General features: G+C 40.9%; 1 protein-coding gene across 3 annotated transcripts in view; it reads right to left on the minus strand.

The window, feature by feature from the left end:
• Nucleotides 1-7,951: 7,951 nt before the first annotated feature.
• cntn5 (contactin 5) overlaps nucleotides 7,952-24,598 on the minus strand; it is a 99,463-nt gene continuing 82,816 nt past the window's right edge. The window contains exons 13-24 of one of the 3 annotated variants that reach the window (XM_035952914.2): nucleotides 24,202-24,329; nucleotides 23,614-23,813; nucleotides 22,237-22,357; nucleotides 20,329-20,487; nucleotides 18,281-18,430; nucleotides 17,444-17,514; nucleotides 10,437-10,671; nucleotides 10,241-10,350; nucleotides 9,921-10,107; nucleotides 9,650-9,762; nucleotides 8,817-8,985; nucleotides 7,952-8,378 (exon numbers count right to left, since the gene is read on the minus strand). In XM_035952914.2, the coding sequence (XP_035808807.2) occupies nucleotides 8,275-8,378; nucleotides 8,817-8,985; nucleotides 9,650-9,762; nucleotides 9,921-10,107; nucleotides 10,241-10,350; nucleotides 10,437-10,671; nucleotides 17,444-17,514; nucleotides 18,281-18,430; nucleotides 20,329-20,487; nucleotides 22,237-22,357; nucleotides 23,614-23,813; nucleotides 24,202-24,329 (1,747 nt within the window). In that variant the 3' untranslated portion in view covers nucleotides 7,952-8,274. The remainder of the gene's footprint in view (nucleotides 8,379-8,816; nucleotides 8,986-9,649; nucleotides 9,763-9,920; nucleotides 10,108-10,240; nucleotides 10,351-10,436; nucleotides 10,672-17,443; nucleotides 17,515-18,280; nucleotides 18,431-20,328; nucleotides 20,488-22,236; nucleotides 22,358-23,613; nucleotides 23,814-24,201; nucleotides 24,330-24,598) is intronic. The other 2 variants (XM_023280479.3, XM_023280480.3) reach the window with 2 other exon arrangements.

The raw sequence follows: 24,598 nt of genomic DNA on the forward strand, positions 1-24,598 counted from the left end.
AAAAGCAATGAATAAAACATTGGGTATTAGCTTCAGATCCACCTGCTGCTAAGATCTAAAAAAATGAATATAACACAGATAAAGGAACAGAGAAGATGGACTGAGTGGTTCCAATTTAAAGACAACACATTTCACAGGTTCACCTTTAAAAATGATCCAATGAGTCTGACATTGAGGATCAAAAAAAAGGTAGAGTGACCTCTTTTTTGGATCTTTTCTGAGTGGGGTAAATCCATTTAGCAACCTAAACACAAATAAATATCTGTCTTTTATGACTTGCATTTTGGTGCAAAATGTGAAATACTCACATGACATTTTGGTGATTTCCATGTGTTTTTCCCCTTACAGGTGCTAAATTTCCTCACATTTTCTTTCAGTTTGCAGTTAAGAAACCCATATTATATCCATGCTCTGAGCTGAAAACTGCAATAAAGTAATTGGTGCCTCTTCTTATTGGGAAAGTAAAAGTCACTCAGCTTTCTTCCAATATTTTTAAGCCGAGTCTCAGGATAGCAGTGTCTGTTTGGTCCAGACGCAACTGGAGTGACTATAAAATTTGCCACAGACATTAGTGCTCCGTCCACCAGCAGGTAAAAATTTAATGGCAAAATGCATCTAGAATGAATGATTGAATTCCCTCCAGCCCCAGCAGTGTTTTATAACTAATGTTAACATTTTAATGTCAAATTTTAATGCCAGAGTGCCATTCAGAGTCAAAGTCCATCCATTCAGGAGTGGATGGAGACGAAGCAGACCCATGAATCAATCATAGAAAAAGACAAATATTAATTATAGCAGAGATCTTATTAAGGTGACCTCAGCAGCAAACAAAACATGCACCATGCACAAAATTCTCTTTTCCCTCCCCAAGACTGATAAAACAGAAGTGAAGGTTTAGTGTGTCAAAGAAATTTGCAAGCAACTTTGCACGATTTCAAATATAAAGAGTTTGCAATGATTAATGGAAACTCTCAGTGGATAAGTTCAATCACTCAGTAACTCAAATTTGCTTGCCTCACACCAGTATAGTAGTTTGTTAAATTATGTGGGTTGCAGAGAGTTAGTTCTATCAGCATCTATGGGCATCTTTCTGTTGGATGTTTAGGTGCGTTAACCCTCGTGTCGTCCTGCGGGTCAAATTGACCCGTTTTAAAGTTTGAAAATGTGGAAAAAGTAATTTCTGATGTCCACATTTTTTTGTGAATGTTCTTCAAGAAAATATCATAAGTTTTACTGATATATATGTAATCACTTTAGATATTTTAAAGATTTTTTTGGAAGATTTTTACAAATTTTTTGAAAATATTTACAAGAATTTTCTTGCCAAATTTGGGGGATTTCTTTTAAATAAAATTTTTAAAGGAAACTTTAAATTTTCTTCCTGAAGGTTTTGCAAATTTTCAGAAATTTGAGGATTTTTTTTGCTGAATTTTTGGATTTTTTTTTTTCAGACAAGTAAACAATATTTTTGGTGCCCATAAATGAAGACAACAGCAGGGTTAAAGAATTTCCTGGACACAATATTCAGCGCAACAGGTTGTAAGAATGACAATATGTGGATTTCGGCACAGTGCTGGTTCATAATTTGACAGTCTAACCAGAAATGGTGACAAAAGCTCTACTCAGAAACACAATGGTATTTAGTGAGCATGTCTGCAGCAAATCAAGATGTGGGAACAAGTAAAAAAGGCAATGCTGAGTATGTTTCATGTTGACAAACCAACAAAGTAATGTTCAATTCCAGAAAAAAGGTTAACATTTGGTCATGTAAACATCCATCCATCCATTATCTATACACCGCTTAATCCTCAGAAGGGTTGTGGGGGTGGGGGGGTGGGGGGCGAAAGCAGGGGACACCATGGACAGGTAACAGTCTATCACAGGGCTACACATAGAGACAAACAATCACACTCGCATTCACACCTACAGACAGTTTAGAATCCCCAATTAACCTCAGCATATGTTTTGGACTGTGGGAGGAAGCCAGAGAACCTGGAGAAAACTCACGCATGCACAGGGAGAACATGCAAACTCCATGCAGAAAGATCCAGGTCCAGGGCAGGATGCTGATGAAGAAGATAGCACACCTTTTTGCTACAGATACCTTCTAGTGTCACTCCTTCATTCAATTTCCCACTGTTATCCATAGTTCTTGTCTTTTATTTGTTACTGTGTGTCAGACCCTCCTCTTACCTTTTGTTGTCGCACCTTGGTTATTTGCAACTGTTTGCCAGACTCCTTCCCTCTTACCTTTTGCTGCAGAGACTCCTTGATTCAGTTACCTTTTGTTCTTTGTTGTATTATCCTCTGTCAGTGATCAGCAACCATATGCAAATTAACCACTATTCACCCTTGTATTTACATGCGACCCTATCCTTACCCTCTGACCCACCCTCTGACCATCCCTATAAAATGTGGACTCTGCAAACGTTCTGGGTTGGCTTACCTTCACAGACTCATGCTCTGTGTTGGTAAGCCCAAGGTATGCTGGAATGCCAATAAACACCCCACTACAGAAAACTTAGAGGGACTAAGAGTGAACTTTCTTCAACAACACGACTTGGGGATCTTCTAGCTACAAGGCGACAATGCTAACCACTAAATCACTGTGCAGCTCTGTATAAAAACATATGTGCAGATTAGATAATGTTTTTTGTTGTGGTGTCCACATTATAGATCATAGAATTTGGCCTTGCTCTAACATTAAATCAAAGAGCTAAACTGTTTTAATCGTGGTGTTTAAAGCAAGTTTTAAATTAGCACTGTAGACTTCTCCCACTCTCAGCTTCAGATTGTATCATTACTGACACACACAGATCATTCATTGTTCACATTACTGCTGCCATCAGGTAAAAACCTTTTCATGCCGGTGACCCCTTGACCTCCATGCGTGCCTCAACGCTGGGTCAAGTTTCACCCACTTTCATGCATTCAGCTATCTGCACGGAACCATGTGACCGACTGTGACAGGAACAGCTAACTGGGGAGATTATAAGGTCTTGGCCGAGGTCCGCTCTGAGCCAACTGTTTTCTTGCTTGACCTTTAAATCTCCCAATGCAGCCCCCCACCTCCCCCCTCCCTCCCTTATCCCCAGATTTACACATCCATCCCATTCTATTTCCCCACACAATGGGAGCGGAGAAAAGTAGCTCGGATCTCCAAATTGAATCGGCACCTTCTCCAATCTGCAGGGATTTGGCCGAAATCCAAGATCTGTATACACAAATCACCATTATGTAACTTTCACTTCCCGGGGGGAATCACACCTGCAGGCAAAATTTCAAGGAAGTGTTGATTTCTTTTGAGCTGAGTGACACATAACACCATTTGGGAACTATTTGCAGGTAGATATGATGTGGTTCAGCGTAGGCCAGACATTTTGGTACACAATGTATGCTAACGTATCCCGCAACCTTGTCAGTATCAATTTACCACTACATTTTGGAGCTTTGTGTAAATACAAAGACGCAATGCATCCCATGGCCATATTTCAGCGCTATATTTAGCAAATGTTTAGAGAAGCAACACATGGCTGGAACTACAAGGGGGAAGAAGTTTAATCAACAAAATTAGTCTTTTTTCCCTCTCAGATTTAGTGTGAAATGTGTCTCTCTAATGAGGCATCACAGCAGTCCACTTTTGCTTTAATTTCTTATGAGGGAGCGTTCCCAGTTTATCAAATTAGCTGGTGTTTTTTGGGAAATTTTCCTCTAATAGTACGCCATATGTCATCGCACAGGGAGGAGCCTTTCAAACAACAAAACAAATGACTGCTTTAAATGCTGCATTTGTTGACACTGTTTTTAATAATGGTTCCAGCAAAGCCACTCTTGCATTCAAATGTATTTATAAAGTAGCACCTTATCTGAATTTAATGACATGGATCTCGTTTTCTTTCAAATACATCAAACAGCCCCGCAAAGACAACAACAGACATGTAAAACCAACACAGTTTTACCAGAAACAATGCACATTTCCTCCATGTAGACCCTCTGTAGTGGAGCTAAACAGGCAGCTGCTAGACAAAAGGGCATGAGGTCATTACAATCCTTGTCCTTGAATGTAGCCAGAATATCTCTGTAGTTCGAGAGCGAGATTATATTTTCGTGGAAGCATTTTAATTGAGTGTGAAGTGAGAAAAAGTCTGCCAGGGTCACAAGACAGTTCACTGGATTTCTTGAATAGACATTTTTCCTTGGTGTGATGCTACAGAATGTGGTTTTTTTAAAAATTTTTATTTTAGGATTTAACCATGGAGACAAACTGAAAAGTAGTTGTCAAGTTATCTTAACAAATTTGCTGACATCTTCTAGCGGCAAGAGAGCAACAAGAAGCATAACAGTCAGACAAATGAGTTAATGACGACACAATAACAGTAGTAAATTATGCCAAACGAGGCTCCGAATCCTAACATGCTGTGCACTTTTTGCTTCCTGACAATAGAGCTGGTTTTAGAGGTCAAAAGACAACTTCAATTATAACTTCCGTAATTACTGGACTGGTGCAATACAATGCTGGATGTTGACTCTCTCCGCAAAGCTGCTCCTTTAATCCCTCTGTTCACAGTCTTCAGCAGAACATGGCACACTTCCCTAATTCTCATTCTCTGCCACTCCTGCCACTGCCAGGGGGGAACCGACCGACTGGCCGAAAATCCAAACATCACAGAAACCTCCAACAGCAAACACAAATTAGCTCTCTGTATCAGAAGTCCCAACAGTTTGTACATTTGGACACCTAAACGTACAGAACATCGTGACTCAACAGCTTAGAAATGATTTTATCTGAGGAATGTTTCACTGCCACAGAAGGATTTAAATCACTCATAAGCCTTTAATTGCATGCTAATGCTGCATTAGCCTTAGCATGCGATGCAATGGCAACACTTAATTTAAACTCACTGAGAAAAAAGTTTTTTGTCATTTCACCTTTTGTCATGTTGGTGTCATTTATGCAAAAAAATTGTGCTACTTTTGGTAAATGCAATTGTGTTCCTATGTGAACAGGAAATCAAACGCCAGATAGAGAATTACATGCAACACAGGAAGTCTCTTACAGTTCATCTCTTACTGTAGCTGCAGCAGAGTCTGCTGGAGGGCCCTACTTTTCGGACAATTTCAGGATGAGTGTTAAACTGTGACCTGCCTGAACAGCAAAGTCACAGCTCAGCTTTAAATCACAGCGTGGATCCCCCGACAACAACGCCACAGAGACAATTTAATACTTGACTTTGTAAGTTTTAGGAGGCTAAAGGACGTTTGGGAATGGATGAAGACAGGGGTATAAACTGTTATTTGCTGGGATATCGTATCCGAAGGGTTTACTGATACGGCAGAGTCGCCCTCCTTGTGTATATGGTTTATGTTTCAGAGAGAGCAGAATCATAATGAAGAGGAGAGAACATCTCTTCAACATCTCGGCTGAAATGTAAACTCCAAATATATTCTTTTCAGCACTAGATTGGCTTCGGGGTTGCTATCAGATCATGTGTGCTGCTACCGAAACACTATTATTATTACATTTTACTTCCCCTAACACACAATGAAGCATGAAAAAAGTGAGATACACATACATTAAAATAATATAAAACTGACAGTAAGTAATAATTTATGGGTCCATCTTTATATTCAGTCGGTAAAAACATTTAAATGCCAATTGTTAGCAATATAATGCATTTTTCTTGTGCAATACCTAACTGAAAGCAGTATAAGTGACTATTTGTACATTAGCCCTAAAGTGATCCAATATAACATACTGTAGATGACTAAAAAGTACAGTATATCCTGCACACACTCACGTGTGTGCACACACACACTGACATTAACCTGAGGGGAGTGCATGTTTTAATTGCTGACACTATAGCTTCTGGCTCTCTGAACCAAATGGGTCCCCTTGCAGGATACATAATCCATTATCATAAATCAGATGCGCCAACACAGACAGGTGCTGCATGAATAATTAAAGGTCGGTACATTAGCACTTGTGTAGAGGCATGTGTTTGAGCCGACGTCATTGAACAGGCTAAAAGCACCACAAAACCCCTCTATCCACATTAAACAGCTTCATGCTTTGCACTACAAATGATGTACAAGTTGGAAAGAGGAGACCAACCTCACCATCCTCCCCTTCAGAATGCATCCAAAACAGACAGGTCTGAAAGAAGAGTATCCAAGGGATAGACAGTGCTTGGAGCAGCGTTCGTCCTCTCTTCTGCTGTGTGGTCCTATCTCTTGTGGTTGAGCTGGTACCCTTGCCTGAACCTGTGCGGGTGAGCCAGGTTATTCTGCCTCTGTAATGGAGTCCACAGGGCTGGAGGCAGAGCAAGCAAAAGGTCTGCTCAAGCACGCGGGCTTTAGAACTACAGATCTCCATGCTAACATTAATTACACTTCAGGCAAATTCATTTGGATTTCTGCCCAGTGAGAGATAAGCTTTTTACTGCAGACAAGGCAAGAGAGGAGCCTGAGAGGAAGAAGAGATACTCTTGATGCTGCCCTATTTGCCTCTGCAGAGGTTCTTTTATCACACAAAGTTTTGTGGCCTCTAATGCCACGTGTGTGGAATTCAATCTTTCCATATTTTATATAACACTGGGGGAAAGGCTTCTTCAAGAGCAGAACTGTCTGACAGAGCAGTGATATGATAGCAGTTACAGAAGCCATATAGAGACGTCACAGGAAATATGCATTGCTTAAAGTGATATATTTTGGATGCATGAAAGTGCTAAAGATGAAAATGAATAAATTAAACTGTGTTTGACCGATAAGGGTTTTTTAGGGCCAATGCTGATGACAATTATTGGTAATCAGGAAAGGCTAAATTTGGACGCTCTCCTCTGTTTATGTGGAATCGACTGAGATTAATCAGTTTATCTCCTGTAGTTATCTCTGCCGTTCTTGTCTATTTTCTTAATCTTTTACTTTTACTACACAGATCTTAAAGCATTATTAATTATAGTTTTTCAGACTCTGTTTCAGGGTGATCTCTGGCTGCAATCTAACTTAGCCGCTAGCTGTTAGCATAGCCTTAGCCACTGTGAGAGAAGCTAATTTGCGGCAACGACTTGTGTTTCTTGTTCAGTTTCTCCTTGAGAGACATTTCTGAGACCACAGAGTGACATCAGACAGAGAGAGGAGCTGCATCAGACCTAAAGTAGTGCTTTTAATTTATCAACAGTCGGTTGATAAAAATGCAGATACCGATAATCGGCCCAGAATAATTGCCCAGGCTGACAATCAGTCTATCCCTAGTTAATGTTGATGCTTTTCCTAATTGTAAATTAAATAACTTTGGATTCTGGATGATTCTGGATGCCATCTTTGACTTTGGGAAACTGTGATCTCTGTTTTCAGACTTCGTACACAACATAATTATCAGAGTTATCAATGATAAAAATAATTATTCATAAGACCAGTGCATCTTCATGATTGTTCGTTTTCTAAAAGTTAGAAATTACAAACAACAAGCATTTAAAAAATATACATCACATTTATTTGTACTGACACCAGGAGTCCGTACAGAGTTGTCTTTGTCTATTGATGTGTTTGGGCACTACAGGTAAGTACCTGTTTCCTACTTCCATACATCCAACAGTCAACGAACTGTATTACCAAGCATCGCTACCAAAAAACAGAGTTTGACAGAGCTGACACACACCACTGTTTTGTCTCTAAAGGTAACACAATGTACAAAAAGCAAGTCTGGAAATAGTAAGATTCTTGGTTCCATAAAAAACTTTTTTCCCCCCCTCAATGTGTGAATAAGAAAACAATGCACTTATCTCTACTGAGCTTCTGCTGCATTGCTTGTTAGGCAGCCAAGGGGTAAATTGATGCAGATAAGTAATGAAAAGAAACAGGCCGGCTGATCCCTGTATTACTACCACAGCAGCTTTCGAGGAATTGTTCATGCTCTGTAGAGCCCCAGAGCTGCAGGAGCCGTCTGGAAGTGGTTAGATGCCAGTCAACGAGAGGAACACATAATGTTAAAGTAAGTGATTAAACAAATCTTTCCCCACAACGTACACTACAGTACAATACTACTGTGATGTTGGAAAGAACTGTGCAACTTAAACGTCCAGGGCCTCGATTGAAACATGGAACTGAAAATGATGAACTCTGAAGCGCTGCATGTTAACTGGCAGACACAATCCCCTTCGGCAGGCCTCGGGCCCTTCGGGATGGGTAAGGCCAAAGCAAGCAGGCAGTCAGAGGGAATAAGGGAGCAGAAGACTGGTGGCTCCCTTCCACGAACATGACGACAACACAGTGGCCTCACCAGGAAGCTGAAGGCACCAGAAGAACCAGGAGCAGCGATGTCCATGTTAGGCTCTGTGGCAGGCAGTGCACCGAGCACTGGTTGCTTTTTGCTCGGACACCTAAGAAAAGCAAGAAATAGAAAATACATGCATTCATGTTTAATGCTAAATAACTCCACTGATCTTTGCCTGAATTTTGTGTCTTAAGAAGTTGTAAAAAAAACAGCCTTTGTTCCTAAAGGACAGAAAAACAACCTTGAAGGAAACTGGCGACATGGAGTGAAACAGCAATCCGTCGCCTTGAAAAGCTGCCTGGTCGCACACAGGAATGCAAACTTCCGTCCTGTTACTTGGAAGTTAATTGGCTATGCAGGAGTAGGAAGGCTGGTGTGGGTGAGGTAATTAAAACAGTATTAGCCAAAGAAAACTTGGCCCGCACAACAGCTGTGGTGACTCAATTAAGGGCAGGACTTAAGATTGCTACAAAGAGGACACAGCCTGTGCATAGAGATTGGATTTCAGAGGTCGTCAGAGGCGAGAAACCAGCTCCGAGCTTACCAGAGGAGGTGACAACTCGGACTTGGGAGCTGACCGCTCCCTCTCCCCCTTCACTGAGAGCTCGCACTTCAATGATGTAAGTGCCTCCCTCTGGCAGTGAGAGCATGGTGGATGGGTTAATGGTTCTGGTCACCTGGTTGTGGCCTCTGCCCTCCTGTTTGAGTAACACCTGCAGGACATGAGCGCATGGACACTTCAGCTTTACACTGTTTTCATACTTACAAAAAACACATTAGACTTCGCTGCAGTCCCGTCTTTTCTTAAAACACACAGTAGCTGTTGGTAGATATGCTACGCTCTGAGAACAGTCATAAAATACAAATTTGTGTGCATAGAAATGTTGGAAAAGAAGCATTTTGGCAAAACCTACGCCCAGCTGACGGTAAATATACACTCTCATAATACATTTAGTAATTACTTTACCTGTGGTTTCTGGATCAATGTTAAGATAAATACATTTAACATGATTTCCCATAAAATAAGTTAAACATAAACACTAATATTAATTGGTCCAGGAGACCGTGAAAGTAAAATCAATGTTAAGCTCTCAGGTTATCATTTATTTATATGGCAATCTGCTATTAATAATTAGTTGCTTATATGTTCAACCAGTTATAGAGGAACTGAATTCATGTGTGTTCAAAGTCACAGGTTGACTGCTGCCTATAGTATTGTGAGACGTGTCCATTGTACAACAAGAGGTAAATAAAGAGCTCTCAGGTTGACAATCTATCAGGAAAGTCAAGGACAGTAAATACAACAGAACCATAAATGTGAATTTACACTTATATAAGTCTCTCCTCTGCTTTAATATTTTTCCAAAGGGTCATTACCATGTACCCGATGACATCCGATTCATTGTCTTTTGCCTTCACCGGGTCCCAGCTTAGTGACACGTTGTTGCCCTCCTGAATCCACATGAGGTTGGTCGGAGACTGAGCGGGAGCTACAAAGAGAAGACAAGAGTTTAACATTCTTCTAAAGAGAGTTTCAACCAACTAGGTCAATTGCAACACTTTTTACAAGGGGATTTTTGAGCAAACTTAACAGGTAGCCTGTATTCCATATATAGAAGAGCATGATTAGTGTCACTGCTGCACTCACGGGCTTTCCTGGTCTTGGCTGTGACAGCAGCACTGGCAGGACCCTGGCCGATGCTGTTGAAGCCTTTTACTGTGATGAGATACACACTGTTTCCTTCTAGTCCTGTCAAGACCATGGATGTTTCGTTTTTCACAGTCCGTTGTTTTTTCCCCGACTCTTCCTGCTCCATGTCTTTCCAGTAGCTGACCTGTTAACAGGAATTACAGGCTGAAAAATTACTGCTCTCAAACCTCAGCTCATGCACAAAAGCCCGGGTGCTTGTGTGAAATGTCAAATGCTGTGTTTAAACGAAGAAGGACAGACAAGAAATTCACAACAACCTCATATCCTCTTGGTTTTCCAGGGCCAGGATTAGGAGGTTTCCAGGTCACCCTAATTTCTGATGAAGAAATGCTGTAAGCTTTCACATCAGATGGCGCTTCCCTCGGCTCTGTGAAACAAATCAAAATGATAACGATTATTAAGGGTTGAAAACTATCCCCTCTGTACCTTTAAAGTCCACGAATATTAACTCGCCTCCCTCAGCTGAGTGGATGATGACCACTTTGCTGAATGGTCCATCTCCCTTATTGTTGTAGACGCCAACCTTCACTTCAAATGGGGTGAGAGGAGGGAAGGTCTCGTCTCTGTATTTGTACATCGTGGAATCAGCTGAAGTCACCATCTTCTCCTTCCAGCCTCTGGTCCCGTTGGCTCGAAATGCAACGATGTACCCAAAGCCCTCACCGTTTTGGAACTCCTCGGATACAGGCTGGAAATATGGAAGAGTGGGAAACAATCATCAAAGAGTGTCTTTCACTGAATTTGAGAGCAAAAACTGGATTAAAGGCACTTAAACTCTGTGGCTGAAAGTGCATCATTCGCACATTTTCTCATCTGGACAGCTCCTTCAGTACAAAAAACACATTTTCCTCTCTGGTAATACCATATAACCAGCTTTCAATTTCCCTCCCATTTACTGTAACTCTCTGCCAGTGTTAATAAAGATGCAGTCAGTCCAGAGTAATGGAAACAAATCATATCTGGCTCAGTTGTGTCCATTCTGTAGCTATTTATCTTCCCATGTCTGACAGGAGGATTTTTGGGACCCAGCTTTTGTGTGCCGGCTTCACTGATTATCTGTGGTTTTCCTGAAGTGGTGAAACTGGGAGCTGTCTTCCACAGCTGCTCTGTGCTTAATCAAATCAAATGCCAATTTATTAAGTGGGCTCGAATTTAATTAAAATATGAGCTGCAGGGATTAAATCTTTGGCTAAATTTAATAAATGACAAACACCTGTACACCTGTTTTTGGCAAACACGTCTGCCGCTCACGCCGTAATGCGTTGATTTGCATAAGCTTCACAGCAATATCGTACCCCGAAGGCATCATCCATATTAGCCATGTAGTCTACAGAGGGATCGAGTGGTGGATGGAGCTGTAGTTCACATTTCATTCAACGAGGACCAATCACCATGACTACCTAATTACAGGGATGATCTGCGGGAATGAATTAGCTTCCATCAAAGTTATCATCAGAGCCGGCAATGCTTTTAAAAGGATGCCAAGGAATATGGGTCTTCAATAAAACAGCGTGAACAAATCAGAGAGTCAAGTTTGGAAACACTCGCAGGTGTAAGAAGTGAGATAGCGTGGACACGGTGTGACGGGGGCTGAAACAACGGCGGTGAGTCTCGTGGATGAAATTGTGGGACCTGCTGGGCTCGGCGACGGTGACTGTGAGGGCATCGCTAATGGTCGTCCCTATGGCTCTCCCCGAGAAAAAGAGATCTCTCACAGTCGACTCTAATGAGACGGCTGAATGAAGCTGCAGAGACTGTTTAGTCATTCATCCTGCTTAATAACCCTGGCCACCATGGCCGTCCAGGCTCTGACAACTCTCCACAGATGATTGGAAAGGCAGAACTGCCACGCGCTCACATGCCTTGACTGCCAAAAAGGGCTAACATTCCTGCTCCGTCTCCTTTAATATCCATCTCCATTGATCACTGACGGAGTCCTGATTTATTTCCAAAAGCATTTAGTAGAAACAAGAATAAATAGGGCAGAGCTAAAAGGACTTAAAATGCCAAGTACCAAAAGGGGACTGCTGCCTCAAAGTGGGACATCTCAGCATTGTACTGTGATTCACTTTAAAAACTGACAGACTTATGGATGGGTGACAATTCCTGTAGTCCACAATGGGCAGAGAGAAAACATCACTCTTGAGGAAGTGCTTTCATTTTTTACCACAGCACGCTCTGTACTTCAGTAGTGACTGAAAATGTCTGAATAAAAACAAATGAGGAGACTAAGTAATGTTCACTCTTGGTTTTATGCTCAGGCACTTGCTGAAAAATCTAATTGTTCTGGCATTTTTTATAAGTGAGACAGTTTTTTTTGAGCCTCGACGAGAGAATTCTGGGTCAGAAACGGTTTAGCTGAGAATTACTTTTTGTAGTCACTCAGTTTCATTCGCTCTTTAACGGGTTTTTACCGAACACCAATCATGGTTCCGTGTAGTTTTAAGCTTCAACATGTGGTTATAAGGGGGTTGTCATTGTGTTATACTGGCCAAGCTAATGACACTCTTGAGTTATAAATAGGAAATAGTCTACCACCAAACACCATCCCATCTGGAATGGACATTATCCCCCATAATGTGCCACTGAGGTGCACTTCTCCTGATGTGAAGGTTATCTTCCCAGTGGCAGTTGGGCTCCCATACTTAATAACTACAAGAATAACTGTCAGTTGCCTCCACATCTGTTCACTGTTCCCCTGTTAATGTATCCTTCAACTGATCTCAATTGCAAATTCTCAGCTTTGCTCATAGTAATTCTGTACATGCATTGCCCCGAATCTGGCTGAGAGCCAAGCTGTCCACTTGGAAATGGCTCACACTAATATCCTCTTTTACTTGGTGTGAGATTTATTACATTTTGTACAACCATTGTAGCTCGAGATTACAAACAGATATTCATAAACAACCCTGGATTTAGTGGGAACGACTCCGGGAGTCAAGGTTAATCATCATTGTGCCTCTCTGGTGGGACCAAATTTTAAATTCACTACATCTTAATCACTTGCCTGGCTGATGCAGCTCTGTGTACTACACGGCCCAGCTGGCCTCCTTTGAGCTATGTCAGCAACTTTTGCAATTGTGGCCGAGTTATGCCCTCTAACTCTAAGATCCTGGATGGTTAAACAAATTTCAACAGAATAAATTGGGACGCTGTTTAAAATGCAATGAGCTACGGTCTTGAGCAACTGTTGTGCCGTTGTTAATAATAGAGCAGGAGTTTTTACCCTGTTGGTAATATCTTCACAGCTTGCAAAACTGTGACACATGCTCTATAAATCTGACAATTAGGAGTCAATGATAGCTGCTTTAACACCCTGCATATGTGCTGTAAATAAATGCGGAACGCACCCGCAGACTAACTATAAGTCAGTTGAGAGTCATTATATTAAGAAGTGTTTCAAAGCTAATTGGTTCGTATCGGAAAATGACATCAATCAACACGTTATTTATGTTCCAGTGAAGGAAAAACATTCTGTGAACAGTTTTCCTTCACTGGAATAGCTGAAGTCTTTCTACTAACTTGCCACAATTCAATGAAAGCAAGTCAGAGAAAATCATGCAGAATACTACAGCAGATGGGTTGACCTGGTCTCCCTTCTGAGATGGAAAAAGGTTGCTTTGCTCTAATGATGAGCGCTCACCTGAGCCCCTCACAACCCATAAGACCCTCTCTCCAAAGGTACAGGTAGCTGTGAAGACTCCAGCCTCAACCTCTGTGTTATCCCACTGGAGATGATGTGCAACTCTCTTTGCCTTTTTCTATGAACAGGGTCACGGCTTCTTGGTGGTTCAGTGCATCACCAGCTGGGTCAGTTTGCCTTTGTGTACAGCTGTGAAGCTGTCCAGAATGTTTTGCTGACCAGCTGGTTTGCTGAATACAGGACTGCCACAGTAGTGATACTAAAGGATGCGTGCTCTCTGTTTTTTTTTTTAACCTCCAAAACGAAGAGGTGTGGAAATTCTTTTAAGAATTACAGCAATCATTCAGCAAAACACATTAAGGGCCCTTCTTTGAGCCCAATCCAACAGGGGTGTGCCGCACACTTTGGTGTCCTTGTGACCAGCTGGGCCTGGCACACCTGCAGCACACTAGACAACAGGTCGAGAGAAGAAAGAATATATTATCATGCATTATAAGTGGGTGTGTCGGAGCATGTGATACTCTTGGCCACACATATTCACTACTTTTATTCCCTTTAAACACAGGACTTTCCCCGTTTCCGTTTTCACAGAGGATACTCCTTGATTTCTCAAATGTACAAAACTGAATCATGTTTTCTGGCCATAGCAGTATCCCGCTGAATTTGCACATAATGATCCACCACGACGCCATATGTTCAGCGAAAGTGTGAATTTTTTTTGTCAAGTTGTATAACTTTATTTTTAAGTCTAGATTTGACAGTTTTTCAGTGTAAATAATTGCCAACAGCTGTCAGCTTAATCTTTATACTGCTACGTAAATGTGATCCTCATAATGATGATGAATTTGAATTTTAATTCAATAAATATGTATATATTTGTCGAACATCACAATAAAATGTCACATCATATTGGTAATCGCATCAGCATGTCTATCTGTATTATCATTCAAAATATGCATTTCCAGGTAATATTCGGGCCAGATTTGTTCAAATGAAGATGAAGTGTGCAGCTGGGTCCTTGTTGTTTTTGGACGGAGTCAACTGGCAGGAATGTGGTACTGAAAAAGTTATTAGTGGCGAGAGAATTTTTCATTAATTTAAGATTTTTAATAAGAATGTGAAACTGCAGAATGAGAAGTTTGATGTAACTCAAAGGTTTCTGTGGTTGACACACAAAATTTAAACACTGGATCAGTTGCCTATTTGTGGCTAGAATGTGTGTAACATCACCTGCTAGAGACTGCAGAGTCTAGAGAATACAAAACACAGAGTGTAATCTACCTACCACCTATGGATTACAGAGTACGGCTAAGAATCACTACTCATTAATGTTTAATGTGGCACCACTGCCATGATAAATAAATAAAACAGAAGTTCTTCTGACTCTGTGGATCAGGCTAGTTTGTGGAAGAACACAAAATGAATGTGGAAAGATGAATAAAAATTTAATAGATGCATCGGTGTGATGTCAGGGAGCTTTATGTGGGTGTGATTTCACAGAATAAGGTGAAGAAAACTTGACTTGTCAACCACGAGTCACTAAGTTTGCATCTGCACTAAGTCCGCCACAAATACAAAACTTGCATTCAGTGTGTTGCAAAAACATACTAGTTCACATCTAGAGTCTGCACAAGAACACGGAGGAGTTACATTAACTGAAACCAATTTTATCAATAACACGAAGCTGTGCCACTCCGTCACTCAGATCTAACATCTTGTTTATGAACTATTATTGAAGGACTGTGTATACAAACAGTTCTAGTTCTGTTTTGTCTATTTATTACTTCAAGTTGATATAAAATCCGCCTGTCTAGTTAAGAATACCTGCACACAACAGGATATAATTTCCCCCGTGGGTGTTTAGAAAAGAAAATGTTAAAGACTGTATTAACCACGTAGAAGCTGTATGATCTGAGACATGTTACTGACCTGCTGTGCTCAACTCAGGTCTTTAAATACCATCTGTAAACCCCTCAACACGTTCAGCCTTCCTCCATTTTAAGAACATCTCCAGACTCTCTTCATCATTTTCTCACTTGAGCTGCTCAAACTTTTCTTTATGTTTTAATTAGATCCCGCTTTGATGGTTTTGGGAATAAGACGACAAGCAAACTCAGGTCCTCGACACACAGCGAGCGGAGCTGCGGCTCGTCACCATATTTCACCTCCAGTGTACGCAACTGACTGTAAGCTAATTCAATCATCTGTGTATCGTAAAATCATTAGACCATTTCCTTCAAGCTTAGAACCACAAGGAGCAGCGTCGTCCATCAACCATGCTTTATCCCCCTTAATAACGTCTGACAAGTATTCCCAGGAAACAAAAGTGAAGGTTTTTAATGAACAGCACATGCAGTGGCAACCTCTACATGATTATTAAGTCACATTCACATGCAAGATTTATTACTTAGTGACTGTGAAATTCCTCAGTGAACAATGGCAAAGCCGTAGTTTCGGTGCAGATGTTTAAAGCAGTGGTGTAGTGGTTAGCACTTTCGCCTTACAGCGAGAAGATCCCTGGTTCGCGTCCCGGCTTTCCCGGGATCTTTCTGCATGGAGTTTGCATGTTCTCCCTGTGCATGCGTGGGTTTTCTCCGGGTACTCCGGCTTCCTCCCACAGTCCAAAAATATGCAGGTTAATTGATCATTCTAAATTGCCCATAGGTGTGAATGTGAGAGTGCTTGTTTGTCTCTGTATGTAGCCCTGTGACAGACTGGCGACCTGTCTAGGGTGTCCCCTGCCTTCACCTGAGTCAGCTGGGATAGACTCCAGCACCCCCCGCGACCCTAGTGAGGATTAAGTGGTGTATGGATAATGGATGGATGGATGGATGTTTAAAGCATGTTTCAGTGGGATCGTTTTTACTCCTGCATTACATTACTAATCCTCAACCTGCAGGTTCTGATGTGTCAGGATATAAAACATTTCCTTTACATACATATTTAATATCATATTTTTAATCCTGGTGAGTAATGCATTCTTAAATGATGAATATTTACAGCATATAGAATTCTTTCGATTTTTAATTATGTAAATTGTCCTAAAAATAATCACCACTCTGTGCCTTTTACGCCTGAGGATTCAACTATCACAGGCACTTATAGGATCATTTCATAAAAATAAAAATCCCAAAATGAAACATCAGCATTTATATTTATCATGTTGTTTGGGGTTACATTTATTATTAAGCCGACGCTGACTTGCTCTGGTCGATTACGATCATTATTTCTATTTGTTCCTTCTTCAATGTGGCCTGGAGGACTGCAGCATGCTTTTTATTTTCATTGTGACGCTGCAGATTAATATAAACCTGCTTTAAGGGTGGGAAGATTTTATTTGTTTTTGCAAGTAACAGGAAATATGAAAAACACAGTTTGTTGAGCCCAAAGGTTTAAGGAATCATGCTGAGGTTGTCGATAAAATATTACTCTTTTAAGTATTTGACTGCATACTTGCATACTGGGTGAGAAAAAACACAATATTAAGGTATCACTATATTTTCTAAAGTTTATGAAGTTGAACAAATTTCCATTTCATACTCCGCTCATTGCCAGAGGAAAAAATATTTGAAAGCAAGGGATTTTTGAGCAGCTCCCTGGGAAACTATAACATCTTTATCTCCTTTTTTTTTTTTTTTTAAAAAAGGGAACCAAAAACATTATTTTTATGTGAGAGAAGCCTATAAAAAAGCTTCCATTAACAGCTGCTAATCTGAGTTTGCTTAACTGGAAAAACACAGTCCCACTGTGACATTTGTGGTTTTTGCACATGTTGTCACACTTGTGCTATGAGGGGGAAGTTCGGCAGAGGACCTACCTCCCATGAGATGACCAGTTCGTGCCTGCGGCCATTCCCTCCACTAACGTTGGCTGGTGCCACCGACGGGACTGTGTGAAACAGAAAGGTTAACACTGCACCACTGGTCCAACATTTAAAAAAACAAAACACACTTCAGCATATTTTTGGAAAGCTGAAGTGAAGATCCTGTTTTTGACCACATAAATTTGAGCTAACTTTAAACTCATAAATGGAAACTTAAAAATTTAACAGGATCAGAAAACATTGCAGAAGTAGCTTTTGTCTCGTCTTTCATTAAAAAATCTAATTGGGAACCATTTGTGGGTTCAAGTCCTGTGTTTTGAACTGGAACCTTTTGGCTGACATTTGAATAATGTATTGTAACTTAAAAGATGGATTACTACAACAGTGAGTAGATACAGTAATTAGTTTGTTAATTATGCTGAAGAGATGGGACAGATTAAATAAGCCACTCTGGAGTGACCACTGACCTTTGTAATTATTGCATTTTATAGACAGGAAACGAGCAGTTAGTGGAGGAGCACAGTGAATTTCTGCACACCATAAATAGTGTATTGTACTGTGTCGCTGCCTTGGGGCATTAAAGAAGAGGCCGCTTTAGCAGTAACATTAAACTTGTTGAAATTTATATAAGCAGCTTATTTTCAACCGCTTCCCCAATTAAAACTGAGTATATTAATAATGGGGGTATAACACTGTCATGAAGTGGCATGTGGGGGCACCGGCTAATCTCTGCACAATAAATCGACAATAAATCACAAGCTGGAGTTTGGACACGGTATATTAAATGATAATTGTCTGGACTTTCACCACTAATGGATGTACAGAATTTACCTGCTTCTTTAGTCCGAACTCCTCTTGAAGGTGCACTGGGATCTCCGGTCCCGATGGCATTGCTGGCCACCACCCTGAACTCGTACTCCACCCAGGGGTTGAGCTCCACAGCCATGGCCGACTCCAGGTCCCCTGTCACTGGGTCTGGGTCTGCAGACGTGAACGTTGTTTGTGTATTTATTTATTTATTCAGAATGAGCATCACATTACAGTTGCTCCACTTAGGTTCTAATGACGCACAGTAGGAGATGCACAACCAGAAGTGCTCCGCTTTGAGGGTATCAGACAGACTTTTAAATACAAACTCCCCCCAAAGAACAGACAAAGCAGACAAGGTAGAGTTTTTTTAATGTGCAAATATTCAAAAGATCAGACTTTAACCATGCGACTGAACAGCTCCTTCACTGCTAAAGACCAAGTAAGAACTGGCACAGGGCTGGCAGAGCAACACAGCCTGGATTGTAGCCTACAGGCATTCAAAGCATTAACTTTAGACTAATGATGAAGCTTTGATATTATACCACCAAGAATCTTGTCCAATTACTTCAATGAAACTGTAAAAAAAAAAAAAAAAAAAAAAAAAAAGGTTCCAGTTTCTGTACTGTTGCCACCTGTGTGGAAAAGCTGAGAGTTGACATTTTAACCTCATAACTGTTGTTTCATTTTAAATCTAGTCTGCAGGACTATAGAGCTAAAAACAAAACAAAACACAACACTGTCTTCATTCTTAAGGACTCCACAGTTTTTCACCTTCCCTCCAGATTTACTGTGACTTGGCATATTTTGATACCAGGTGTTGATGACACACAATTTACTTAAAACTTGGTATGAGACGTTTTGATGCATGAACAACAGCTTACTATCAGCTTAAGACCGCATTTGGAGGTATAAATCATTACACAGAGGGAAGCTTATTTCAATCAATTTTTGCAGTTTCTGCAGAACAGCGCTACGTAATTAAATCACATACTGGAGATGGGGAAAAAAAATCCAGTTTTATGAATGCATTTAGAACAGAATTACAAGGACGTAATACAAATAATCTAGTTTCTTCAGGACTGCCATAATCAAGCTTTGTCAATATTGATCGTGCAATAACAAACAAACATTGACTGAAAGCATATCCATGTCACAAATGAACCCGAGGTCTCTGAAGCAGTGGAGCTTATATTCTTATCGTCCAAAGCAGCTCACAATGAGACCACTCTGTCAAGCAAGCTGCTCTTCAAACATGAGCTGATAACTGTGTTTGCAAGGAGAGGGAGCTAAAAGCCCAATCCCCTTTATGCTAATCTTAACAAATTCAACACTGACAATATATCACAGAGTCCTAATTGTGCTTTATCGAATTAAATGCAGTTGAACGGACATAATGTGAGAGGAGTGTATACAAACTATGATTTATATATCTGTGGGGATGAATCATTATCGCATCTTAAACTCTGCTATTATTATCACGCGGCATATTAAGATGGATTACACACAATGCTTAGCAAGCCTTCATCCTTTAATGCTAAGTGATAATAATTGATGGTTATTCTGTCAAGTTTCCGGAAAAAAAAGAAGATGCTAATTCATTTCTAAGTGGCGAAAGTGCATTTATACTAAATGAACATGGATAAGTTTTATGATTCAAGCCCAAAAGGTTAATTTCCTACCCACTGCTGATACGACACAGAATAAAATTCACACCAATGACATTTGATATGGGCTCAAATTACTTTTTGCTACGCTCTTCTGAACAACAGCCAAGCTCGACCATAAAAAGACAGTGACCTGCATTTCAACTTCTGAAGCTGGCACCTAAAAAGAAATCCTTGGGTTTATGCTACTGACGCTATAAGATTCAAAATTTAACATATCATGTTAATATACAAAAATAAACAGCTTCAGGAAATTCAGTTCTATCTCCTGAACGCTGTGACCTCAACCTAGCTGGGCTGATTCTCAACCTCCACATATGACTTTGGACAGGATTAAGGCCTTTGTATACGGCCCCACATTAACCTCCCAGATCTAGAGGCTGCAATTTGCTCCTTATTGATTACCTGTTTTGACAGTTTGCCAGCCTAATGAAAATGGGCTCCGGGCCTGTAAATTGTAGGTGCTGATAGGGCTGTGGTTGTCCAGGCCACGAGTCCATGACAGGGTGGCCGTGGTGTCTGTGATCTCCTCCACTATCACCACTCCAGGGGGTCCAGGAGGGCCTGAGTGGAAGAAGACACAGATTAAATTATAGGTGTGAATGTCTGAACCACCGCGTGTCGAGACAGAGGGCGAAAACAAAAACAGTCTCCGCTGCGGTTTGAATCAATTCTTTGCTGGTCCATTGTGATGTCTTCATCGTGGATTGTTACAATTAGACACACTAATGGATGTAACCATGCAAGCATTAGGACGATGTGCAGCTGTGTGCATATGGCGACAACAACAGTTCTCCATCGTAATCTGTACACAAACAAACAGAAAAGAACATGAGATACTAAACTGAACAAGGATTCAGTCTGACAGAGATCCGTTGCCATGGATTTCATGCTGATTAAGGAATACTGAGGCTTTCTTTCTTGGGTTTTTCGGAGGCAGTTTGCCAGTTCTGCTGAGTACGACTGCGTGGTAGACCTTCCTCTGTTCTAATACAGCTGAACATATGTTTACCTCCGTCTTCAGAGGTAAAAGTAATCTGCAAGTGCAGCAAACATCTAAGGACTCCAGGGGAAACAGCTGTACATGAAAAGCTGGCAGGTGGTGCGCTCAGTGAAAATCAATGTACTGTGTCCCCAAAAAGTGCCCATTAAAAGGTTGCTGAAAGGGGCATTTGCATGTTGGGATCCAAACAATTACTTTTGAAATAGTCTACTCATGTCCATGTACTTGTATTCTAGGAGCAAAAACTCTCAAGGGCAGTTTCCACCTGGAATACTTTGGTCGCCTCCAGACCTTTGAATCCATCCACCACACCGACTTGACTGATTCATTTAAAGCTGTGACATGGAACAGCTATTGGTCCAATCAGCACCGCAGGAGAACTCGTGTCTAGTCAATCAGTGCCGTGGGCGGGACTAACATTATTATCAAGCTGTCGTCAAGCTGTGAACCAAGGAGGAGCAATAAACAGCACATATAAAGAGAAAAAAGAAGAATTTGATATGACCCCCTGGGCTAACAGATTTGTTTTAAAAAAAAGGCAGCATGTACTCTCAATTTCATCTTAATTAGTTTTTACCTTGCTTTACTCATGTCTTACATGTCTCAGCCTTGGGGCAAACACATCAACATTTTGGCTTAATGCCAGTTTGGTAGCTTCCTCACCAGTTTTTGATTGGCTCTCATGGACAAATGCCTTCAAAAACCAAAAATCCATATACTAACTTTTGCGAATCTTTGTCTCAGAGATATATATGCTCAATATACAGATCAAATACGCTGATATATTTTTTTTAAATGGGGCCTGTGAAACTTCTTAAAAACTTTTTCAGAAAATTTGCCAAAAATTGACATCATATGGCTTTGAACTTGCTCCAAAGAATCTAGCAGTACTACATTTGTGAAAATCTGGCTTATTGCTCAATAGTTGTGCGCATAAATGCAGCTCCAACATCAACCCACTGGTGGCATTAGAGTGCTTGATGTGCAGAAATTAAACTATGTGAGAAGAATCTGGGGACTCTCACCAATGGGTGTGCCAAAATTCAACACTTCATGATACAATTCTGCAGTCTGCCATTGATCCAATGGAAAAGAGGAAAGATGAAGATTAAGGAGAAGCTTAAGTAGAATAAAAGGTAGAAACACAGCGGGTGCCTTTCTGCTTGGCTCAGTAATTAAGCATGAGAATAATAAGTTAATTCTGTTCCATGGTCGTGGATTAGTTCAATGGGGGCACTGAGTCACTGCCTTCAGTAAAGAGTGTAAAAGACGTCACAGTATATCGGTGCATTGACCGACAACAAGCTTACCTCGCACTAAAAGTTCAGCCTCTGCAAACACTGTGTCAGCACTGGTCTGGGCCCTGCACCCATACTTCCCAGCATGCTTCAACAAAATGCTCCTTATCATCAGATCCACTGTTGAAGACTGCTGCAATTGGGAAAGCAAAGCATAAAAAAGTTAGGTATTAGGAAAGCCTAAATGTGCCTGACACAAAAAAAAAGTGTGATTCCTTTACATCTTGTAGAGGCTCATGTGGCTTGAGAAATTCCTGTTTAATTCAGGTGCTCGCTTGGTGCTACATTCTTCAGCTACTCGTATTTTCTCTCTGTTCAAATGAGAAATGCCTAAGGCAAGACTGGGAATGATTCAAGGTCTACAGGCAGCTGTTTAGCACGAAACCTGATTAAAATTACAAACCATGCACCAGCTAGGCTTCTGTTGTGCCGGTAAAGGATTGTCACTGCAAATGCTTTCTCTCCAGAGCATGGGTTGTAGCAGAGGACACATCGGGACAGATGTGATTTTAATATCCACTGTTGATAAAGAAACGGTAACATCAACAGGACCCCCTGCTCTCTTGCTAATTTGCATTTAATTTCAGTTTATGGTTTAGTCGACAATTACTTTTTTTGTATTGTGGACAGGGGAAATATAAGTTGTTGTGGTATAAAAATACTAAATTAGGTTGTGTGAAAAGCATTGAAACTTGATCACCAATTATTCAAGTGGCAGTAACAAACAAGAAAAAGATCAGAAACAATTCAGAAGCGAACAAAACAGCTGAAAAAAGTGAAGGTGAAATGGGAATGTTAACAATGCAGCCTTGAGGCTGAAGACAGGCAAAGGATGAATAACTTTTTTTGTTTTCTTGACCAATTCTACTTGATTAAAATTAAACAGAGAGAAAGACTGCATGGAAGTGTGCTTTTGCAGTTCAATGCAGGACAAAACACAATGGAACTGATGGAGAATAACTATGTTTTTACAAAGCCATAATTAGAAAAGGAAAAATGTTGGCAGCTTATGTTAAATATTGACAATGTCTCCTTTCTATTTCTCATTCTGAATGACTGCTGACCCTGTTCTGACCCTTACTACCTCTCAAAGCCAGGATCAGTTAGTCTCTATTAGTTTATTCGTTTTCACAAAAAATGTACAGGGGCAATTTTAAACAACAGATTTGACTGATACACATGATTGCCTTGGGGCTTTCTGACCTCCAGCAGAACTGATTATTTTTCCGGTATAACGTGTTTGGTTTAAAATGGTAGTAAATCAGAATAAAGGGGAAAATGGAAACAAATTCAATAAGTTGAGCCACAAGATCAACAGATTTGAGCAAAAAGGAAATCAAATGAATGGAAAACAAAATGCAAGCAACAACAAGCAGACATGTGTCTTACTTTTGCTCTTACTCTTGCTCTTACTGTTTGGATGTATTCAAAGTGGCCGCCGTCGTGCTGGAAGTTGATTGGTCTCTGGTTGAAGAACCACTGGAAGGCCACATCCAGCGACGTGTCATGCGTCGCCTTGCAGCTCAGCACCACGCTCTCCCCCACCGTCACCTCCACTCTGCTCGGGCTAAGCACCACACGCATGGCCTCTGAAAGCACAAAGCTGCTGCACTGTCACCTCAGGCTAACCCAAAGCTCGCGTCAAGCAGCTGCATTCCACTGTGACATCAGCGCCCGAGCCATCATGGGAACCCAACCCCAACCTGGGCAAAAACACTCACCTTTAGTCAGATAAATATCCTGGTTAGCGCCGATCTAGACTGTATGCATCTATGACACACACTGTTACACTGTTAAAGTGTGTCCTTGCAATATGATTCTTGAATGTGAAAGCCCTTCTTCACGGCTGAGCAAGCACAATAAATTTCCTGGCACCCGAGCAAAAGGTGGGGGGAAAAAATGACATTGGGGACTGTTTGCTGGTGGCCGACTTGTGCTAATTTGGCAGAAAATAAAGGCCCCCGGGGCGTCACTTACCTTTTACCCACAGTATGGCAGTCATCTCTGCCGAGCCCAACTGATTCTCTGCCCGGCACACATAGTTCCCCTCATCCGCTCGGCTGGAGTTAACAATTTTCAGAGTGTTGTTCCGTAACAACATAATCCTATAAGAAAGGACACAAAAATCAATACCGGTATGAGTAACAAATTCATGTACGAACAGTTGCACTACAAGTTCAAGCTTGAGGTTTTATGTTTGCGGTTGTGTCGGGTTACAAGAATAGTAATATTCACCAGGGAGGAGATTACAAAAGTTAAAACCACCTCCCGAGATACTCCTGAAACAATCATCCACTACAGATTCCAGCAAAATATATAAAGCAAGAATGTGTTTACAGCTAATAGGTTGCTATCAATGAATGAGGACAAAAAT

This window comes from Amphiprion ocellaris, chromosome 7, assembly GCF_022539595.1.
Source record: "Amphiprion ocellaris isolate individual 3 ecotype Okinawa chromosome 7, ASM2253959v1, whole genome shotgun sequence".
NCBI classification, from domain to species: Eukaryota; Metazoa; Chordata; class Actinopteri; family Pomacentridae; genus Amphiprion; species Amphiprion ocellaris.